This window comes from Salvelinus alpinus, chromosome 19 (genome assembly GCF_045679555.1).
Source record: "Salvelinus alpinus chromosome 19, SLU_Salpinus.1, whole genome shotgun sequence".
NCBI lineage: Eukaryota > Metazoa > Chordata > Actinopteri > Salmoniformes > Salmonidae > Salvelinus > Salvelinus alpinus.
In genome coordinates this window covers 21299429-21319809 of record NC_092104.1, presented here as the reverse complement: position 1 = coordinate 21319809, position 20381 = coordinate 21299429, and the positions used below count along the sequence as shown (strand labels likewise).

Genomic DNA, 20381 nt, shown 5'->3' with positions numbered 1-20381 from the left:
TAAATCAGTTATATGAGTTGTAGGTAGATCAGTTATATGAGTTGTAGGTAGATCAGTTATATGAGTTGTAGGTAGATCAGTTCTATGAGTTGTAGGTAGATCAGTTCTATGAGTTGTAGGTAGATCAGTTATATGAGTTGTAGATAAATCAGTTCTATGAGTTGTAGGTAGATCAGTTATATGAGGTGTAGGTAGATCAGTTCTATGAGTTGTAGGTTGATCAGTTCTATGAGGTGTAGGTAGATCAGTTCTATGAGTTGTAGGTAGATCAGTTATATGAGGTGTAGGTAGATCAGTTATACGAGGTGTAGGTAGATCAGTTCTATGAGTTGTAGGTAGATCAGTTATATGAGTTGTAGGTAAATCAGTTCTATGAGTTGTAGGTAGATCAGTTATATGAGGTGTAGGTAGATAAGTTCTATGAGTTGTAGGTAGATCAGTTATATGAGGTGTAGGTAAATTAGTTCTATGAGTTGTAGGTAGATCAGTTATATGAGGTGTAGGTAGATCAGTTCTATGAGTTGTAGGTAGATCAGTTCTATGAGTTGTAGGTAAATCAGTTCTATGAGGTGTAGGTAGATCAGTTCTATGAGTTGTAGGTAGATCAGTTCCATGAGGTGTAGGTAGATCAGTTCTATGAGTTGTAGGTAGATCAGTTCTATGAGTTGTAGGTACATCAGTTCCATGTAGGTGTAGGTAGATCAGTTATATGAGTTGCAGGTAGATCAGTTATATGAGTTGTAGGTAGATCAGTTATATGAGTTGCAGGTAGATCAGTTTCATGTAGGTGTAGGTAGATCAGTTATATGAGGTGTAGGTAGATCAGTTCTATGAGTTGTAGGTAGATCAGTTATATGAGTTGCAGGTAGATCAGTTTCATGTAGGTGTAGGTAGATCAGTTATATGAGTTGCAGGTAGATCAGTTCCATGAGGTGTAGGTAGATCAGTTCCATGAGTTGTAGGTAGATCAGTTATATGAGTTGTAGGTAAATCAGTTATATGAGTTGTAGGTAGATCAGTTATATGAGTTGAAGGTAAATCAGTTCTATGAGTTGTAGGTAAATCAGTTCTATGAGGTGTAGGTAGATCAGTTCTATGAGTTGTAGGTAGATCAGTTCTATGAGGTGTAGGTAGATCAGTTCTATGAGTTGTAGGTAAATCAGTTCTATGAGGTGTAGGTAGATCAGTTCTATGAGTTGTAGGTAGATCAGTTCTATGAGTTGTAGGTAGATCAGTTATATGAGTTGTAGGTAAATCAGTTCTATGAGGTGTAGGTAGATCAGTTCTATGAGTTGTAGGTAGATCAGTTCCATGAGGTGTAGGTAGATCAGTTCTATGAGTTGTAGGTAGATCAGTTATATGAGGTGTAGGTAGATCAGTTCTATGAGTTGTAGGTAGATCAGTTCTATGAGGTGTAGGTAGATCAGTTCTATGAGTTGTAGGTAGATCAGTTATATGAGGTGTAGGTAGATCAGTTATATGAGTTGTAGGTAAATCAGTTATATGAGTTGTAGGTAGATCAGTTATATGAGTTGTAGGTAGATCAGTTATATGAGTTGTAGGTAGATCAGTTCTATGAGTTGTAGGTAGATCAGTTCTATGAGTTGTAGGTAGATCAGTTATATGAGTTGTAGATAAATCAGTTCTATGAGTTGTAGGTAGATCAGTTATATGAGGTGTAGGTAGATCAGTTCTATGAGTTGTAGGTTGATCAGTTCTATGAGGTGTAGGTAGATCAGTTCTATGAGTTGTAGGTAGATCAGTTATATGAGGTGTAGGTAGATCAGTTATACGAGGTGTAGGTAGATCAGTTCTATGAGTTGTAGGTAGATCAGTTATATGAGTTGTAGGTAAATCAGTTCTATGAGTTGTAGGTAGATCAGTTATATGAGGTGTAGGTAGATAAGTTCTATGAGTTGTAGGTAGATCAGTTATATGAGGTGTAGGTAAATTAGTTCTATGAGTTGTAGGTAGATCAGTTATATGAGGTGTAGGTAGATCAGTTCTATGAGTTGTAGGTAGATCAGTTCTATGAGTTGTAGGTAAATCAGTTCTATGAGGTGTAGGTAGATCAGTTCTATGAGTTGTAGGTAGATCAGTTCCATGAGGTGTAGGTAGATCAGTTCTATGAGTTGTAGGTAGATCAGTTCTATGAGTTGTAGGTACATCAGTTCCATGTAGGTGTAGGTAGATCAGTTATATGAGTTGCAGGTAGATCAGTTATATGAGTTGTAGGTAGATCAGTTATATGAGTTGCAGGTAGATCAGTTTCATGTAGGTGTAGGTAGATCAGTTATATGAGGTGTAGGTAGATCAGTTCTATGAGTTGTAGGTAGATCAGTTATATGAGTTGCAGGTAGATCAGTTTCATGTAGGTGTAGGTAGATCAGTTATATGAGTTGCAGGTAGATCAGTTCCATGAGGTGTAGGTAGATCAGTTCCATGAGTTGTAGGTAGATCAGTTATATGAGTTGTAGGTAAATCAGTTATATGAGTTGTAGGTAGATCAGTTATATGAGTTGAAGGTAAATCAGTTCTATGAGTTGTAGGTAAATCAGTTCTATGAGGTGTAGGTAGATCAGTTCTATGAGTTGTAGGTAGATCAGTTCTATGAGGTGTAGGTAGATCAGTTCTATGAGTTGTAGGTAAATCAGTTCTATGAGGTGTAGGTAGATCAGTTCTATGAGTTGTAGGTAGATCAGTTCTATGAGTTGTAGGTAGATCAGTTATATGAGTTGTAGGTAAATCAGTTCTATGAGGTGTAGGTAGATCAGTTCTATGAGTTGTAGGTAGATCAGTTCCATGAGGTGTAGGTAGATCAGTTCTATGAGTTGTAGGTAGATCAGTTCTATGAGTTGTAGGTACATCAGTTCCATGTAGGTGTAGGTAGATTAGTTATATGAGTTGCAGGTAGATCAGTTATATGAGGTGTAGGTAGATCAGTTATATGAGTTGCAGGTAGATCAGTTCCATGAGGTGTAGGTAGATCAGTTCCATGAGTTGTAGGTAGATCAGTTATATGAGTTGCAGGTAGATCAGTTTCATGTAGGTGTAGGTAGATCAGTTATATGAGTTGCAGGTAGATCAGTTATATGAGTTGCAGGTAAATCAGTTCTATGAGGTGTAGGTAGATCAGTTCCATGTAGGTGTAGGTAGATCAGTTCCATGAGTTGTAGGTAGATCAGTTATATGAGTTGCAGGTAAATCAGTTCTATGAGGTGTAGGTAGATCAGTTCTATGAGATGTAGGTAGATCAGTTCCATGTAGGTGTAGGTAGATCAGTTCCATTTAGATGTAGGTAGATCAGTTCCATGAGGTGTAGGTAGATCAGTTCCATGAGGTGTAGGTAGATCAGTTCTATGAGGTGTAGGTAGATCAGTTCCATGAGTTGTAGGTAGATCAGTTCCATGTAGGTGTAGGTAGATCAGTTCCATGTAGGTGTAGGTAGATCAGTTCCATGTAGGTGTAGGTAGATCAGTTCCATGTAGGTGTAGGTAGATCAGTTCCATGTAGGTGTAGGTAGATCAGTTCCATGTAGGTGTAGGTAGATCAGTTCCATGTAGGTGTAGGTAGATCAGTTCCATGTAGGTGTAGGTAGATCAGTTCCATGTAGGTGTAGGTAGATCAGTTCCATGTAGGTGTAGGTAGATCAGTTCCATGTAGGTGTAGGTAGATCAGTTCCATGTAGGTGTAGGTAGGTCAGTTCCATGTAGGTGTAGGTAGGTCAGTTCCATGTATGTGTAGGTAGATCAGTTCCATGTAGGTGTAGGTAGATCAGTTCCATGTAGGTGTAGGTAGATCAGTTCCATGAGTTGTAGGTAGATCAGTTCCATGTAGGTGTAGGTAGATCAGTTCCATGTAGGTGTAGGTAGATCAGTTCCATGTAGGTGTAGGTAGATCAGTTCTATGTAGGTGTAGGTAGATCAGTTCCATGTAGGTGTAGGTAGATCAGTTCCATGTAGGTGTAGGTAGATCAGTTCCATGTAGGTGTAGGTAGGTCAGTTTCATGTAGGTGTAGGTAGGTCAGTTCCATGTAGGTGTAGGTAGATCAGTTCCATGTAGGTGTAGGTAGATCAGTTCCATGTAGGTGTAGGTAGGTCAGTTCCATGTAGGTGTAGGTAGGTCAGTTCCATGTAGGTGTAGGTAGATCAGTTCCATGAGTTGTATGTAGATCAGTTCCATGTAGGTGTAGGTAGATCAGTTCCATGTAGGTGTAGGTAGGTCAGTTCCATGTAGGTGTAGGTAGGTCAGTTCCATGTAGGTGTAGGTAGATCAGTTCCATGAGGTGTAGGTAGATCAGTTCCATGAGGTGTAGGTAGATCAGTTCTATGAGGTGTAGGTAGATCAGTTCCATGAGTTGTAGGTAGATCAGTTCCATGTAGGTGTAGGTAGGTCAGTTCCATGTAGGTGTAGGTAGATCAGTTCCATGTAGGTGTAGGTAGATCAGTTCCATGTAGGTGTAGGTAGATCAGTTCCATGTAGGTGTAGGTAGATCAGTTCCATGTAGGTGTAGGTAGATCAGTTCCATGTAGGTGTAGGTAGATCAGTTCCATGTAGGTGTAGGTAGATCAGTTCCATGTAGGTGTAGGTAGATCAGTTCCATGTAGGTGTAGGTAGATCAGTTCCATGTAGGTGTAGGTAGATCAGTTCCATGTAGGTGTAGGTAGATCAGTTCCATGTAGGTGTAGGTAGATCAGTTCCATGTAGGTGTAGGTAGATCAGTTCCATGTAGGTGTAGGTAGGTCAGTTCCATGTAGGTGTAGGTAGGTCAGTTCCATGTAGGTGTAGGTAGATCAGTTCCATGTAGGTGTAGGTAGATCAGTTCCATGTAGGTGTAGGTAGATCAGTTCCATGTAGGTGTAGGTAGATCAGTTCCATGAGTTGTAGGTAGATCAGTTCCATGTAGGTGTAGGTAGATCAGTTCCATGTAGGTGTAGGTAGATCAGTTCCATGTAGGTGTAGGTAGATCAGTTCTATGTAGGTGTAGGTAGATCAGTTCCATGTAGGTGTAGGTAGATCAGTTCCATGTAGGTGTAGGTAGATCAGTTCCATGTAGGTGTAGGTAGGTCAGTTCCATGTAGATGTAGGTAGATCAGTTCCATGTAGGTGTAGGTAGATCAGTTCCATGTAGGTGTAGCTAGATCAGTTCCATGTAGGTGTAGGTAGATCAGTTCCATGTAGGTGTAGGTAGATCAGTTCCATGAGGTGTAGGTAGATCAGTTCCCTGTAGGTGTAGGTAGATCAGTTCCATGAGTTGTAGGTAGATCAGTTCCATGTAGATGTAGGTAGATCAGTTCCATGTAGGTGTAGGTAGATCAGTTCCATGTAGGTGTAGGTAGATCAGTTCCATGTAGGTGTAGGTAGATCAGTTCCATGTAGGTGTAGGTAGATCAGTTCCATGTAGGTGTAGGTAGATCAGTTCCATGTAGGTGTAGGTAGATCAGTTATATGAGTTGCAGGTAGATCAGTTCTATGAGTTGCAGGTAGATCAGTTCTATGAGGTGTAGGTAGATCAGTTCCATGTAGGTGTAGGTAGGTCAGTTCCATGTAGGTGTAGGTAGGTCAGTTCCATGTAGGTGTAGGTAGGTCAGTTCCATGTAGGTGTAGGTAGATCAGTTCCATGAGGTGTAGGTAGATCAGTTCCATGAGGTGTAGGTAGATCAGTTCTATGAGGTGTAGGTAGATCAGTTCCATGAGTTGTAGGTAGATCAGTTCCATGTAGGTGTAGGTAGGTCAGTTCCATGTAGGTGTAGGTAGATCAGTTCCATGTAGGTGTAGGTAGATCAGTTCCATGTAGGTGTAGGTAGATCAGTTCCATGTAGGTGTAGGTAGATCAGTTCCATGTAGGTGTAGGTAGATCAGTTCCATGTAGGTGTAGGTAGATCAGTTCCATGTAGGTGTAGGTAGATCAGTTCCATGTAGGTGTAGGTAGATCAGTTCCATGTAGGTGTAGGTAGATCAGTTCCATGTAGGTGTAGGTAGATCAGTTCCATGTAGGTGTAGGTAGATCAGTTCCATGTAGGTGTAGGTAGATCAGTTCCATGTAGGTGTAGGTAGGTCAGTTCCATGTAGGTGTAGGTAGGTCAGTTCCATGTAGGTGTAGGTAGATCAGTTCCATGTAGGTGTAGGTAGATCAGTTCCATGTAGGTGTAGGTAGATCAGTTCCATGTAGGTGTAGGTAGATCAGTTCCATGAGTTGTAGGTAGATCAGTTCCATGTAGGTGTAGGTAGATCAGTTCCATGTAGGTGTAGGTAGATCAGTTCCATGTAGGTGTAGGTAGATCAGTTCTATGTAGGTGTAGGTAGATCAGTTCCATGTAGGTGTAGGTAGATCAGTTCCATGTAGGTGTAGGTAGATCAGTTCCATGTAGGTGTAGGTAGGTCAGTTCCATGTAGATGTAGGTAGATCAGTTCCATGTAGGTGTAGGTAGATCAGTTCCATGTAGGTGTAGCTAGATCAGTTCCATGTAGGTGTAGGTAGATCAGTTCCATGTAGGTGTAGGTAGATCAGTTCCATGAGGTGTAGGTAGATCAGTTCCCTGTAGGTGTAGGTAGATCAGTTCCATGAGTTGTAGGTAGATCAGTTCCATGTAGATGTAGGTAGATCAGTTCCATGTAGGTGTAGGTAGATCAGTTCCATGTAGGTGTAGGTAGATCAGTTCCATGTAGGTGTAGGTAGATCAGTTCCATGTAGGTGTAGGTAGATCAGTTCCATGTAGGTGTAGGTAGATCAGTTCCATGTAGGTGTAGGTAGATCAGTTATATGAGTTGCAGGTAGATCAGTTCTATGAGTTGCAGGTAGATCAGTTCTATGAGGTGTAGGTAGATCAGTTCCATGTAGGTGTAGGTAGGTCAGTTCCATGTAGGTGTAGGTAGATCAGTTCCATGTAGGTGTAGGTAGGTCAGTTCCATGTACAGTGGGGAGAACAAGTATTTGATACACTGCCGATTTTGCAGGTTTTCCTACTTACAAAGCATGTAGAGGTCTGTCATTTTTATCATAGGTACACTTCAACTGTGAGAGACGGAATCTAAAACAAAAATCCAGAAAATCACATTGTATGATTTTTAAATAATTAATTTGCATTTTATTGCATGACATAAGTATTTGATCACCTACCAACCAGTAAGAATTCCGGCTCTCACAGACCTGTTAGTTTTTCTTTAAGAAGCCCTCCTGTTCTCCACTCATTACCTGTATTAACTGCACCTGTTTGAACTCGTTACCTGTATAAAAGACACCTGTCCACACACTCAATCAAACAGATTCCAACCTCTCCACAATGGCCAAGACCAGAGAGCTGTGTAAGGACATCAGGGATAAAATTGTAGACCTGCACAAGGCTGGGATGGGCTACAGGACAATAGGCAAGCAGCTTGGTGAGAAGGAAACAACTGTTGGCGCAATTATTAGAAAATGGAAGAAGTTCAAGATGACGGTCAATCACCCTCGGTCTGGGGCTCCATGCAAGATTTCACCTCGTGGGGCATCAATGATCATGAGGAAGGTGAGGGATCAGCCCAGAACTACACGGCAGGACCTGGTCAATGACCTGAAGAGAGCTGGGACCACAGTCTCAAAGAAAACCATTAGTAACACACTACGCCGTCATGGATTAAAATCCTGTAGCGCACGCAAGGTCCCCCTGCTTAAGCCAGTGCATGTCCAGGCCCGTCTGAAGTTTGCCAATGACCATCTGGATGATCCAGAGGAGGAATGGGAGAAGGTCATGTGGTCTGATGAGACAAAAATATAGCTTTTTGGTCTAACTCCACTCGCCGTGTTTGGAGGAAGAAGAAGGATGAGTACAACCCCAAGAATACCATCCCAACCGTGAAGCATGGAGGTGGAAACATCATTCTTTGGGGATGCTTTTCTGCAAAGGGGACAGGACGACTGCACCGTATTGAGGGGAGGATGGATGGGGCCATGTATCGCGAGATCTTGGCCAACAACCTCCTTCCCTCAGTAAGAGCATTGAAGATGGGTCGTGGCTGGGTCTTCCAGCATGACAACGACACGAAGCACACAGCCATGGCAACTAAGGAGTGGCTCCGTAAGAAGCATCTCAAGGTCCTGGAGTGGCCTAGCCAGTCTCCAGACCTGAACCCAGTAGAAAATCTTTGGAGGGAGCTGAAAGTCCGTATTGCCCAGCGACAGCCCCGAAACCTGAAGGATCTGGAGAAGATCTGTAGGGAGGAGTGGGCCAAAATCCCTGCTGCAGTGTGTGCAAACCTAGTCAAGAACTACAGGAAACGTATGATCTCTGTAATTGCAAACAAAGGTTTCTGTACCAAATATTAAGTTCTGCTTTTCTGATGTATCAAATACTTATGTCATGCAATAAAATGCAAATTAATTACTTAAAAATCATACAATGTGATTTTCTGGATTTTTGTTTTAGATTCCGTCTCTCACAGTTGAAGTGTACCTATGATAAAAATTACAGACCTCTACATGCTTTGTAAGTAGGAAAACCTGCAAAATCGGCAGTGTATCAAATACTTGTTCTCCCCACTGTAGGTGTGTGGTAGATGAGGGGAGAAGAGGGAGTGAGCAGTAAAAAGCATGTCACCGCCCGTCTTTGGTTAACTCAGGCCTGCTATTAATAATGGCGATTCTAAGCACGCACTCAAACCAGATCAGATGGGGGCGCTGTGTTTGGGTCGATTGAAAAAAAGAAGTCTAGTCTGTTTCCCTAATATGGCCAGACATGGCCCCCTCCCTCCATGTTGCTCTCTGGTCTGCCTGAGTGGTCTGGCCCGGACAGATTAGCATGCTTAACTTTAACACGATTACAATATGCTGACAATATTCCACCTACGTTTGTTTCATGAATTGTAGTCGAACAATTGTTAAATTGGTTTATAGCATATAAAACGTAACAGATTTTCACACAGCTTTCTCAGCAAGGCTCTCTCACAGAACTTTGTATGTTCGCGAGAGAGAGAGAGAGAGAGAGAGAGAGAGAGAGAGAGAGAGAGAGAGAGAGAGAGAGAGAGAGAGAGAGAGAGAGAGAGAGAGAGAGAGACAAACACACACGCACACACACACACACACGCACACACACAGAGATGACTGCACTTGGCGCATATTTTCATCAAACACACACTGGCGGAAGGACTTTTACACAGGTGTGCATACACAAAGTTGTCCCAGTGAAATTGAGCCAACGATGTGCCAGCCAGTGGCATGGCTGTTGGAACACCAACATGTCTTGACATTCTACATCATGTTAGTCTGACAATGCTGAATGGTGAGCAGAGATGATCTGTGGTAAAGACACTTTGCTCTGTGTCAACCTCACCAGCTAACGTTCTGGAGGACAGAGGCAGTGATGTCTGGCCTTAAAGCTACAATACACATTTGGTGAAACAGTGCCCCAGCGCCTTTGTTATTGTTTTGCTGATGAAAGAGGAGAGGAGCGTCCAGCAGCTGTCTGTAAAAAACAATTACAGTAGATATTCTGCTGTTTTATCACGCATGCAGTGATGATCGAGGAAGTGACTTCTTTGTTGTTGTAATTTCCCAAAAGGACGTGGCTGTTTCACCAAATAGGGGTTCGAGCTTTAAGCAGGGCTAATGGACGTCGGCCATACGCAGTAGATTAACTTGTGGAATTGTCTGGAAAATAACAGGAATTGATGGCCAATGTTCTCTGGTCAGGAGTGATAGGACGGCCACCTGCAGCATACGGCCAACGTTCTATTGGTCTGACTTGTCCTTCAGAGGCAGAGCTGGAGACAATGATGTCTCATCCTATAGGGAAAAATCACCCCAAAACAAATGGATAGCGTTATCTTGCAGCTTTATGTAAATGTACCAGTATGTCAGAGCGAAGCGGTTGCTAGCAGGTTTGGAGGACTTTGCGAGGTAGAGAGGCATGGCTGGTACTGAAAGGCTGCTTTTGAAGCTGAGCTCACGCACAGGGCTTAGCCCCACCATGCTAGGTAGTGAGGGAGGGAGGGGACGGAAGAACGACTTTCTCCCTCCTTTTTGTCTCTGTAAGGCTGAGGCAGAGATCAAATACTGAGGTAGAGACTGGCATTTTATGACACTGTACTGACATTCTAAGGCTATTGGAACAGATTTTGGTAACCGGGGCTGACATGTCATCACATGCATTATTGTTCTTTCAGGAAGGCTGATGTATACATCAATGTGATTTTATAGTTTGTTATAAAAGGTGGAATATTGTGTGTTTTTGTACATCAGACCAGGTTCTGAAAGTTGTGTATGTAATATGTGTTGGTGTGTGTACATACAATACTGACCGTGTGTGTGTGTGTGTGTGCAGTGGGCGGCAGGGTGAATCAGGAGCTGAAATACACACGTCTGAAGATGGGCGAGGAGGCCATGTTCAGTCCCCAGCTGATGATTCAGGCACCGCGCCAGGAGGGCGCTAACGTGCTCACTGTGGAGGCGCTGCAGCAACACCTGGACTCAGCCATCAGGGCCAGCCAAGTGCACGTTTACCTCTTTAACAGGTAACACACACATACACACTGTACTTACATGCACGCACACACACACACACACCAACTGAGTGCACGTTCGCCGCTATAACAGGTGACACTCTAACACACAAACATTCAAACAAATTATGTTTTAGATCGTTCAAAGCTGTTGTGCAAGTGATATATTGAATGCCTCCATTTCAGACAATGGAAATTGGAACATTTATGCTACAAATCAGGAGAAATGGATACTGAAACTCATTTTGTGAACCAGGTAAGCATGAGTGAACTGAGTTTGTCTTTCTCTTTCTACACCAAACACTGCCTCTCATACAGACTGATAGAATGTGATTAGTAGTTGTAGAGCCTCAGTGGTAACGTGGTGTCTGCTGTCTCCGATCAGATCATTAAGAAGTTGTTGTGATGTTACTATCATGTGATGTTACTATAATTTAATGTAACCATAATGTGATGTTAGTATAATGTGATGTTCTACTGTACTGATTATAGCATCAGTGGTAACATGGTGTCTGCATTTTCCTGTCAGATTATTGAAAAGCTCCACCCCTGTCTCATCATCACTCCGCTGGACTGTTTCTGGGAGGGAGCCAAGCTCCAGTCTGGAATGGTCTACCTCCCGTGAGTACACATTACACACATCACTCATTATAAACATCACACATTACACACATCACTCATTATAAACATCACACATTACACACATCACTCATTATAAACATCACACATTACACACATCACTCATTATAAACATCACACATTACACACATCACTCATTATAAACATCACACATTACACACATCACACATTATAAACATCACACATTACACACATCACACATTATAAACATCACACATTATACACATGACTCATTATACACATCACACATTATAAATATCACACATTATACACCTCACGCATTACACACATCACACATTATAAACATCGCACATTACACACATCACACATTATAAACATCACACATTATACACATGACTCATTATACACATCACACATTATAAATATCACACATTATACACCTCACACATTATACACATCACTCATTATAAACATTACTCATTATAAACATCACACATTACACACATCACTCATTATACACATCACTCATTATAAACATCACACATTACACACATCACTCATTATAAACATCACACATTACACACATACTCATTATAAACATCACACATTACACACACCACTCATTATAAACATCACACATTACACACATAACTCATTATAAACATCACACATTATACACCTCACACATTATACACATCACTCATTATAAACATCACTCATTATAAACATCACACATTACACACATCACACATTATAAACATCACACATTACACACATCACTCATTATAAACATCACACATTACACACATCACTCATTATAAACATCACACATTATACACCTCACACATTATACACATCACTCATTATAAACATCACTCATTATAAACATCACACATTATACACCTCACACATTACACACATCACTCATTATAAACATCACACATTACAGACATCACTCATTATAAACATCACACATTACACACATCACTCATTATAAACATCACACATTACACACATCACTCATTATAAACATCACACATTACACACATCACTCATTATAAACATCACACATTACACACATACTCATTATAAACATCACACATTACACACATCACTCATTATAAACATCACACATTACACACATCACTCATTATAAACATCACACATTACACACATCACACATTATAAACATCACACATTACACACATCACACATTATAAACATCACACATTATACACATGACTCATTATACACATCACACATTATAAATATCACACATTATACACCTCACACATTACACACATCACACATTATACACATGACTCATTATACACATCACACATTATACACCTCACACATTATACACATCACTCATTATCAACATCACACATTATACACATCACTCATTATACACATCACACATTATATACATCACACATTATAAACATCACACATTATACACATCACACATTATAAACATCACACATTATACACATCACACATTATACACATCACACATTATACGCATCGCACATTATACACATCACACATTATACACATCACACATTATACACATCACACATTACACACATCACACGTTATACACCTCACACATTATACACATCATACATTATTAACATCACACATTATACACATCACACATTATACACATCACACATTATAAACATCACACATTGTACACATCACTCATTATACACCTCACACATTATACACATCACACATTCTACACATCACACCTTCTACACATCACACATTATACACATCACACATTATACACATCACACATTATACACATCACTTCACACATTATACACATCACACATGATACACATCACATATTATACACATCACACATTATACACACCACACGTTATACATCTCACATCTCACACATCACACATTATACACACCACACATTATACACATCACATCACACATGATACACCTCACACATTATACACATCACATCACACATTATGCACATCACATCCCACATTATACACATCACACATTATACACATCATACATTAAACACATCACACATTATACACATCACATCATACATTATACACATCATACATTAAACACATCACACATTATACACATCACATCATACATTATACACATCATACATTAAACAAATCACACATCATACACATCACACATTATACACATCACACATTATGCGCATCGCACATCACATCACACATTATACACCAGGCACATTATACACATTATACATTATACACATCACACAATATACACATCACATCGCACATTATACACATCACACATTACACACTTCATATATTATACACATCACTTAGCCCATTATACACATCATACATTATACACATCACACATTATACACATCATACATTATACATATCACACATTATACACATCATACATTATACACATCACACATTATACATATCATACATTATACACATCATACATTATACATATCATACATTATACACATCATACATTATACACATCATGCATTATACATATCACACATTATACACATCATACATTATACACATCATGCATTATACATATCACACATTATACACATCACACATTATACATATCATACATTATACACATCATACATTATACATATCATACATTATACACATCATACATTATACACATCATGCATTATACATATCACACATTATACACATCATACATTATACACATCACACATTATATTTATCATACATTATACACATCACACATTATACATATAATACATTATACACATCACACATTATACATATCATACATTATACACATCATACATTATACATATCATACATTATACACATCATACATTATACATATCAGACATTATACACATCACACATTATATATATCATACATTATACACATCATACATTATACATATCATACATTATACTCTGGAAACTACGATTTACAAATGTTGCTCTCTGGAGTGTTGAGTTCTGGAGTGTTGGTTTCTGGAGTGTATGTTTGATGTTGGAGATTGTGGAATTCTGTGATTTGGAGTTGTGTCTACCCACCACTCCTAGTGGCATATCACACCCTCTGCAGTGGACCAACTTTGACCCCAAGGAGTTCCTGACCGAGCTTCGGGCCCTGAAGGTTCAGGTAGACAGCTGGGAGGTGATGCTGGAGAAGGCTGACGTGGGACATGGCTACATGGACCGGCCCTGTCTCAACCCCCAAGACCCCGACTGTCCCCTCACTGCCCCCAACAAGAACACCACCAAGGTACACACACACACACACACGCATGATGCAGAAACACACACACATGGAAAAATGGCGCCGGAGGAGATGGCCGCCGTTTTACGGTCTCCTAACCAATTGTGCTATTATGTGTTTTTTTTGCGATATTTGTAAATTATTTTGTACATGATGTTTCTGCAACCATATCTTACGGCAGAAAAGAGCTTCTGGATATCAGGACAGCGATCACTCAACTCGGATTAGACAAAGATTTTTTCAACAACAACAACAACAAGCAGGACTCACACGATATTCTCCAAACACCCCACAGGGCAGACATCCCAATTATTCGCATAAGGAAGCGACGCAGAGGAAGTAGAGCCGGATGCCTCGTCCGGATCCGCAGAAGGCGAGTAGGAAAGCTGCCGTTACCGTCAATATTACTCGCCAACGTGCAATCATTGGACAATAAACTAGATGGGGTACGATCACGAATATCCTACCAATGGGACATCAAAAACTGTAATTTCCTATGTTTCACGACATCGTGGCTGAATGACGACATGGATATTCAGCTAGCGGGATACACGCTGCACCGGCAAGATAGAACAGCACACTACGGTAAGACGAGGTGGGGCGGTCTGTGCATATTTGTAAACAACAGCTGGTGCACGAAATCTAAGGAAGTCTCTAGATTTTGCTCGCCTGAAGTAGAGTATATTGTGATATATTGCAGGCCACATTACTTGCCTAGAGAGTTCTCAGCTATACTTTTTGTGGCTGTTTATTTACCACCACAATCAGATGCGGGCACTAAGACCGCACTCAGTCAGCTGTATAAGGAAATAAGCAAACAGGAAACCACTCACCCAGAGGCGGCGCTTCTAGTGGCCGGAGACTTTAATGCAGGGAAACTTAAATCAGTTCTACCAAATCTCTATCAACAGGTTAAATGTGCAACCAGAGGAAATAAATTCTAGATCACCTGTACTCCACACACAGAGACGCGTACAAAGCTCTCCCTCGCCCTCCATTTGATAAATCCGACCACAACTCTATCCGACCACAACTCGACAACTCCATTGTGTCCTCCTCCCAGAGTGCTAAGAACCTTGGCGTGATCCTGGACAACACCCTGTCGTTCTCAACTAACATCAAGGCGGTGACCCGTTCCTGTAGGTTCATGCTCTACAACATTCGCAGAGTACGACCCTGCCTCACACAGGAAGCGGCGCAGGTCCTAATCCAGGCACTTGTCATCTCCCGTCTGGATTACTGCAACTCGCTGTTGGCTGGGCTCCCTGCCTGTGCCATTAAACCCCTACAACTCATCCAGAACGCCGCAGCCCGTCTGGTGTTCAACCTTCCCAAGTTCTCTCACGTCACCCCGCTCCTCCGCTCTCTCCACTGGCTTCCAGTTGAAGCTCGCATCCGCTACAAGACCATGGTGCTTGCCTACGGAGCTGTGAGGGTAACGGCACCTCCGTACCTTCAGGCTCTGATCAGGCCCTACACCCAAACAAGGGCACTGCGTTCATCCACCTCTGGCCTGCTCGCCTCCCTACCTCTGAGGAAGTACAGTTCCCGCTCAGCCCAGTCAAAACTGTTCGCTGCTCTGGCACCCCAATGGTGGAACAAACTCCCTCACGACGCCAGGTCAGCGGAGTCAATCACCACCTTCCGGAGACACCTGAAACCCCACCTCTTTAAGGAATACCTAGGATAGGATAAAGTAATCCTTCTAACCCCCCCCCCCCCCCCCCCTTAAAAGAGTTAGATGCACTATTGTAAAGTGGTTGTTCCACTGGATATCATAAGGTGAATGCACCAATTTGTAAGTCGCTCTGGATAAGAGCGTCTGCTAAATGACTTAAATGTAAATGTAAATGTATCCTCCTGATTCCTGCCTACAAGCAAAAATTAAAGCAGGAAGCACCAGTGACTCGGTCTATAAAAAAGTGGTCAGATGAATCAGATGCTAAACTACAGGACTGTTTTGCTATCACAGACTGGAACATGTTCCGGGATTCTTCTGATGACATTGAGGAATACACCACATCAGTCACTAGCTTTATCAATAAGTGCATTGAGGACGTCGTCCCTCACAGTGACTGTACGTACATACCCCAACCAGAAGCCATGGATTACAGGCAACATTCATACTTAGCTAAAGGGTAGAGCTGCCGCTTTCAAGGTGCGGGACTCTAACCCGGAAGCTTACAAGAAATCTCGCTATGCCCTGCGACGAACCATCAAACAGGCAAAGCGTCAATACAGGGCTAAGATTGAATCATACTACACCGGCTCCGACGCTCGTCTTATGTGGCAGGGCTTGCAAACTATTACAGACTAGAAAGGGAAGCACAGCCGCGAGCTGCCCAGTGACACAAGCCTACCAGACGAGCTAAATCACTTCTATGCTCGCCTCGAGGCAAGCAACACTGAGGCATGCATGAGAGCATCAGCTGTTCCGGACTACTGTGTGATCACGCTCTCCGTAGCCAACGTGAGTAAGACGTTTAAACAGGTCAACATACACAAGGCTGCGGGGCCAGACGGATTACCAGGACGTGTGCTCCGGGCATGTGCTGACCAACTGGCAGGTGTCTTCACTGACAGGAGGTCAGAGACCTGGCCGGGTGGTGGCAGAATAACAACCTATCCCTCAACATAACCAAGACTAAGGAGATGATTGTGGACTACAGGAAAAGGAGGACCGAGCACGTCCCCATTCTCATCAACGGGGCTGTAGTGGAGCAGGTTGAGAGCTTAAAATTCCTTGGTGTCCACATCAACAACAAACTAGAATGGTCCAAACACACCAAGACAGTCGTGAAGAGGGCACGACAAAGCCTATTCCCCCTCAGGAAACTAAAAAGATTTGGCATGGGTCTTGAGATCCTCAAAAGGTTCTACAGCTGCAACATCGAGAGCATCCTGACCGGTTGCATCACTGCCTGGTACTGCAATTGCTCGGCCTCTGACCGCAAGGCACTACAGAGGGTAGTGCGTACGGCCCAATACATCACTGGGGCAAAGCTGCCTGCCATCCAGGACCTCTACACCAGGCGGTGTCAGAGGAAGGCCCTAAAAATTGTCAAAGACCCCAGCCACCCCAGTCATAGACTGTTCTCTCTACTACCGCGTGGTAAGCGGTATCGGAGTGCCAGGTCTAGGACAAAAAGGCTTCTCAACAGTTTTTACCCCCAAGCCATAAGACTTCTGAACAGGTAACCAATGGTTACCCGGACTATTTACATTGTGTGCCCCCCCCCCCCCCCCCCCCAACCCCTCTTTTACGCTGCTGCTACTCTCTGTTTATCTTATATGCATAGTCACTTTAACCATACATCCATGTACCTCAATAAGCCTGACTAACCGGTGTCTGTATATAGCCTTGCTACTCTTATTTTCAAATGTATTTTTACTGTTGTTTTATTTCTTTACTTACCTACACACACACACACACACACACACACACACACACACACACACACACACACACACACACACACACACACACACACACACACACACACACACACACACACACACACACACACACACACACACACACACACACACACACCTTTTTTTCGCACTATTGGTTAGTGCCTGTAAGTAAGCATTTCTCTGTAAGGTCTACACCTGTTGTATTCGGCGCATGTGACACATTGATTTGATTTGATTTGACACACACATCCATGTATAATATGCTGTTTGTACACATGCACACACCCATACAGACACAGACCCATTGACTATGTTGTTGTGTTGTAGCCCTTTGACTTGGCTCGCATCCTTACTGGCGGCTGCCATGGCCTCTCCAGGAAGTACATGCACTGGCAGGAAGAGCTGATTGTAGGGGGGACTACCAAGAACGGGACTGGACCACTACTCAGGTAAGAAAGAGAGAGAGTCAGAGGTCCTACATCAGCACCTAGATCTTCTGCCCAGATTCTGTCAGACCTGGGCCCTGGCAGTCAATCTCAGTAAGACAAAAATAATGGTGTTCCAAAACTCCATCTAGACACCGTTGCCCAAGAGCTCACAAAAACAATGCATACCTCGACCTAAACATCAGCGCCACAGGTAATTTTCACAAAGCTGTGAACGATCTGAGAGACATGGCAAGAAGGGCCTTCTACGCTGTCAAAAATAGAGCAAAATAGAATGCTATTTGGCCCTAAACAGAGAGTACACAGTGACAGACTACCTGACCACTGTGACTGACCCAAAATTAAGGAAATCTTTGACTATGTACAGACTCAGTGAGCATAGCCTTGCTATTGAGAAAGGCCGCCGTAGGCAGACCTGGCTCTCAAGAGAAGACAGGCTATGTGCACACTGCCCACAAAATGAGGTGGAAACTGAGCTGCACTTCCTAATCTCCTGCCAAATGTATGACCATATTAGAGACACGTATTTCCCTCAGATTACACAGACCCACAAAGAATTTGAAAACAAATCAAATGTTGATAAACTCCCATATCTATTGGGTGAAATACCACAGTGTGTAATCACAGCAGCAAGATTTGTGACCTGTTGCCACAAGAAAAGGGCAACCAGTGAAGAACAAACACCATTGTAAATACAACCTATATTTATGTTTATTTATTTTCCCTTTTGTACAGTCATGGCCAAAAGTTTTGAGAATGACACAAATATTATTTTCCACAAAGTTTGCTGCTTCAGTGTCTTTAGATATTTTTGTCAGATGTTACTATGGAATACTGAAGTATAATTACAAGCATTTCATAAGTGTCAAAGGCTTTTATTGACAATTACATGAAGTTGATGCAGAGTCAATATTTGCAGTGTTGACCCTTCTTTTTCAAGACCTCTGCAATCCGCCCTGGCATGCTGTCAATTAACTTCTGGGCCACATCCTGACTGATCGCAGCCCATTCTTGCATAATCAATGCTTGGAGTTTGTCAGAATTTGGGGGTTTTTGTTTGTCCACCCGCCTCTTGAGGACTGACCACAAGTTCTCAATGGGATTAAGGTCTGGGGAGTTTCCTGGCCATGGACCCAAAATATCGATGTTTTGTTCCCCGAGCCACTTAGTTATCACTTTTGCCTTATGGCAAGGTGCTCCATCATGCTGGAAAAGGCATTGTTCGTCACCAAACTGTTCCGGGATGGTTGGGAGAAGTTGCTCTCAGAGGATGTGTTGGTACCATTCTTTATTCATGGCTGTGTTCTTAGGCAAAATTGTGAGTGAGCCCACTCCCTTGGCTGAGAAGCAGCCCCACACAGTTCTCAGGATGCTTTACTGTTGGCATGACACAGGACTGATGGTAGCGCTCACCTTGTCTTCTCCGGACAAGCTTTTTTCCGGATACCCCAAACAATCGGAAAGAGGATTCATCAGAGAAAATGACTTTACCCCAGTCCTCCTTTTGCAGAATATCAGTCTGTCCCTGATGTTTTTCCTGGAGAGAAGTGGCTTCTTTGCTGCCCTTCTTGATACCAGGCCATCCTCCAAAAGTCTTCGCCTCACTGTGCATGCAGATGAACTCACACCTGCCTGCTGCCATTCCTGAGCAAGCTCTGTACTGGTGGTGCCCCGATCCCGCAGCTGAATCAACTTTAGGAGACTGTGCTGGCGCTTGCTGGACTTTCTTGGGCGCCCTGAAGCCTTCTTCACAACATTTGAACCGCTCTCCTTGAAGTTCTAGATGATCCGATAAATGGTTGATTTAGGTGCAATCTTACTGGCAGCAATATCCTTGCCTGTGAAGCTCTTTTTGTGCAAAGCAATGATGACGGCACGTGTTTCTTTGCAGGTAACCATGGTTGACAGAGGAAGAACAATGATTCCAAACACCACCCTCCTTTTGAAGCTTCCAGTCTGTTATTCGAACTCAATCAGCATGACAGAGTGATCTACATCCTTGTCCTCGTCAACACTCACACCTGTGTTAGCGAGAGAATCACTGACATGATGTCAGCTGTTCCTTTTGTGGCAGTGCTGAAATGCAGTGGAAATGTTTTTGGGGGATTCAGTTCATTTGCATGGCAAAGAGGGACATTGCAATTAATTGCAATTCATCGGATC

The 20381-nt window shown here is 42.4% G+C and overlaps 1 protein-coding gene across 2 annotated transcripts in view; it reads left to right on the top strand.

The window, feature by feature from the left end:
• LOC139545124 (protein patched homolog 1-like) overlaps positions 1 to 20381 on the top strand; it is a 176514-nt gene that overhangs the window by 41310 nt on the left and 114823 nt on the right. For both annotated transcript variants that reach the window (XM_071352539.1, XM_071352540.1), the window contains exons 3-7: positions 10299 to 10488; positions 10663 to 10732; positions 11006 to 11097; positions 14160 to 14361; positions 18100 to 18221. In XM_071352539.1, the coding sequence (XP_071208640.1) occupies positions 10299 to 10488; positions 10663 to 10732; positions 11006 to 11097; positions 14160 to 14361; positions 18100 to 18221 (676 nt within the window). The remainder of the gene's footprint in view (positions 1 to 10298; positions 10489 to 10662; positions 10733 to 11005; positions 11098 to 14159; positions 14362 to 18099; positions 18222 to 20381) is intronic.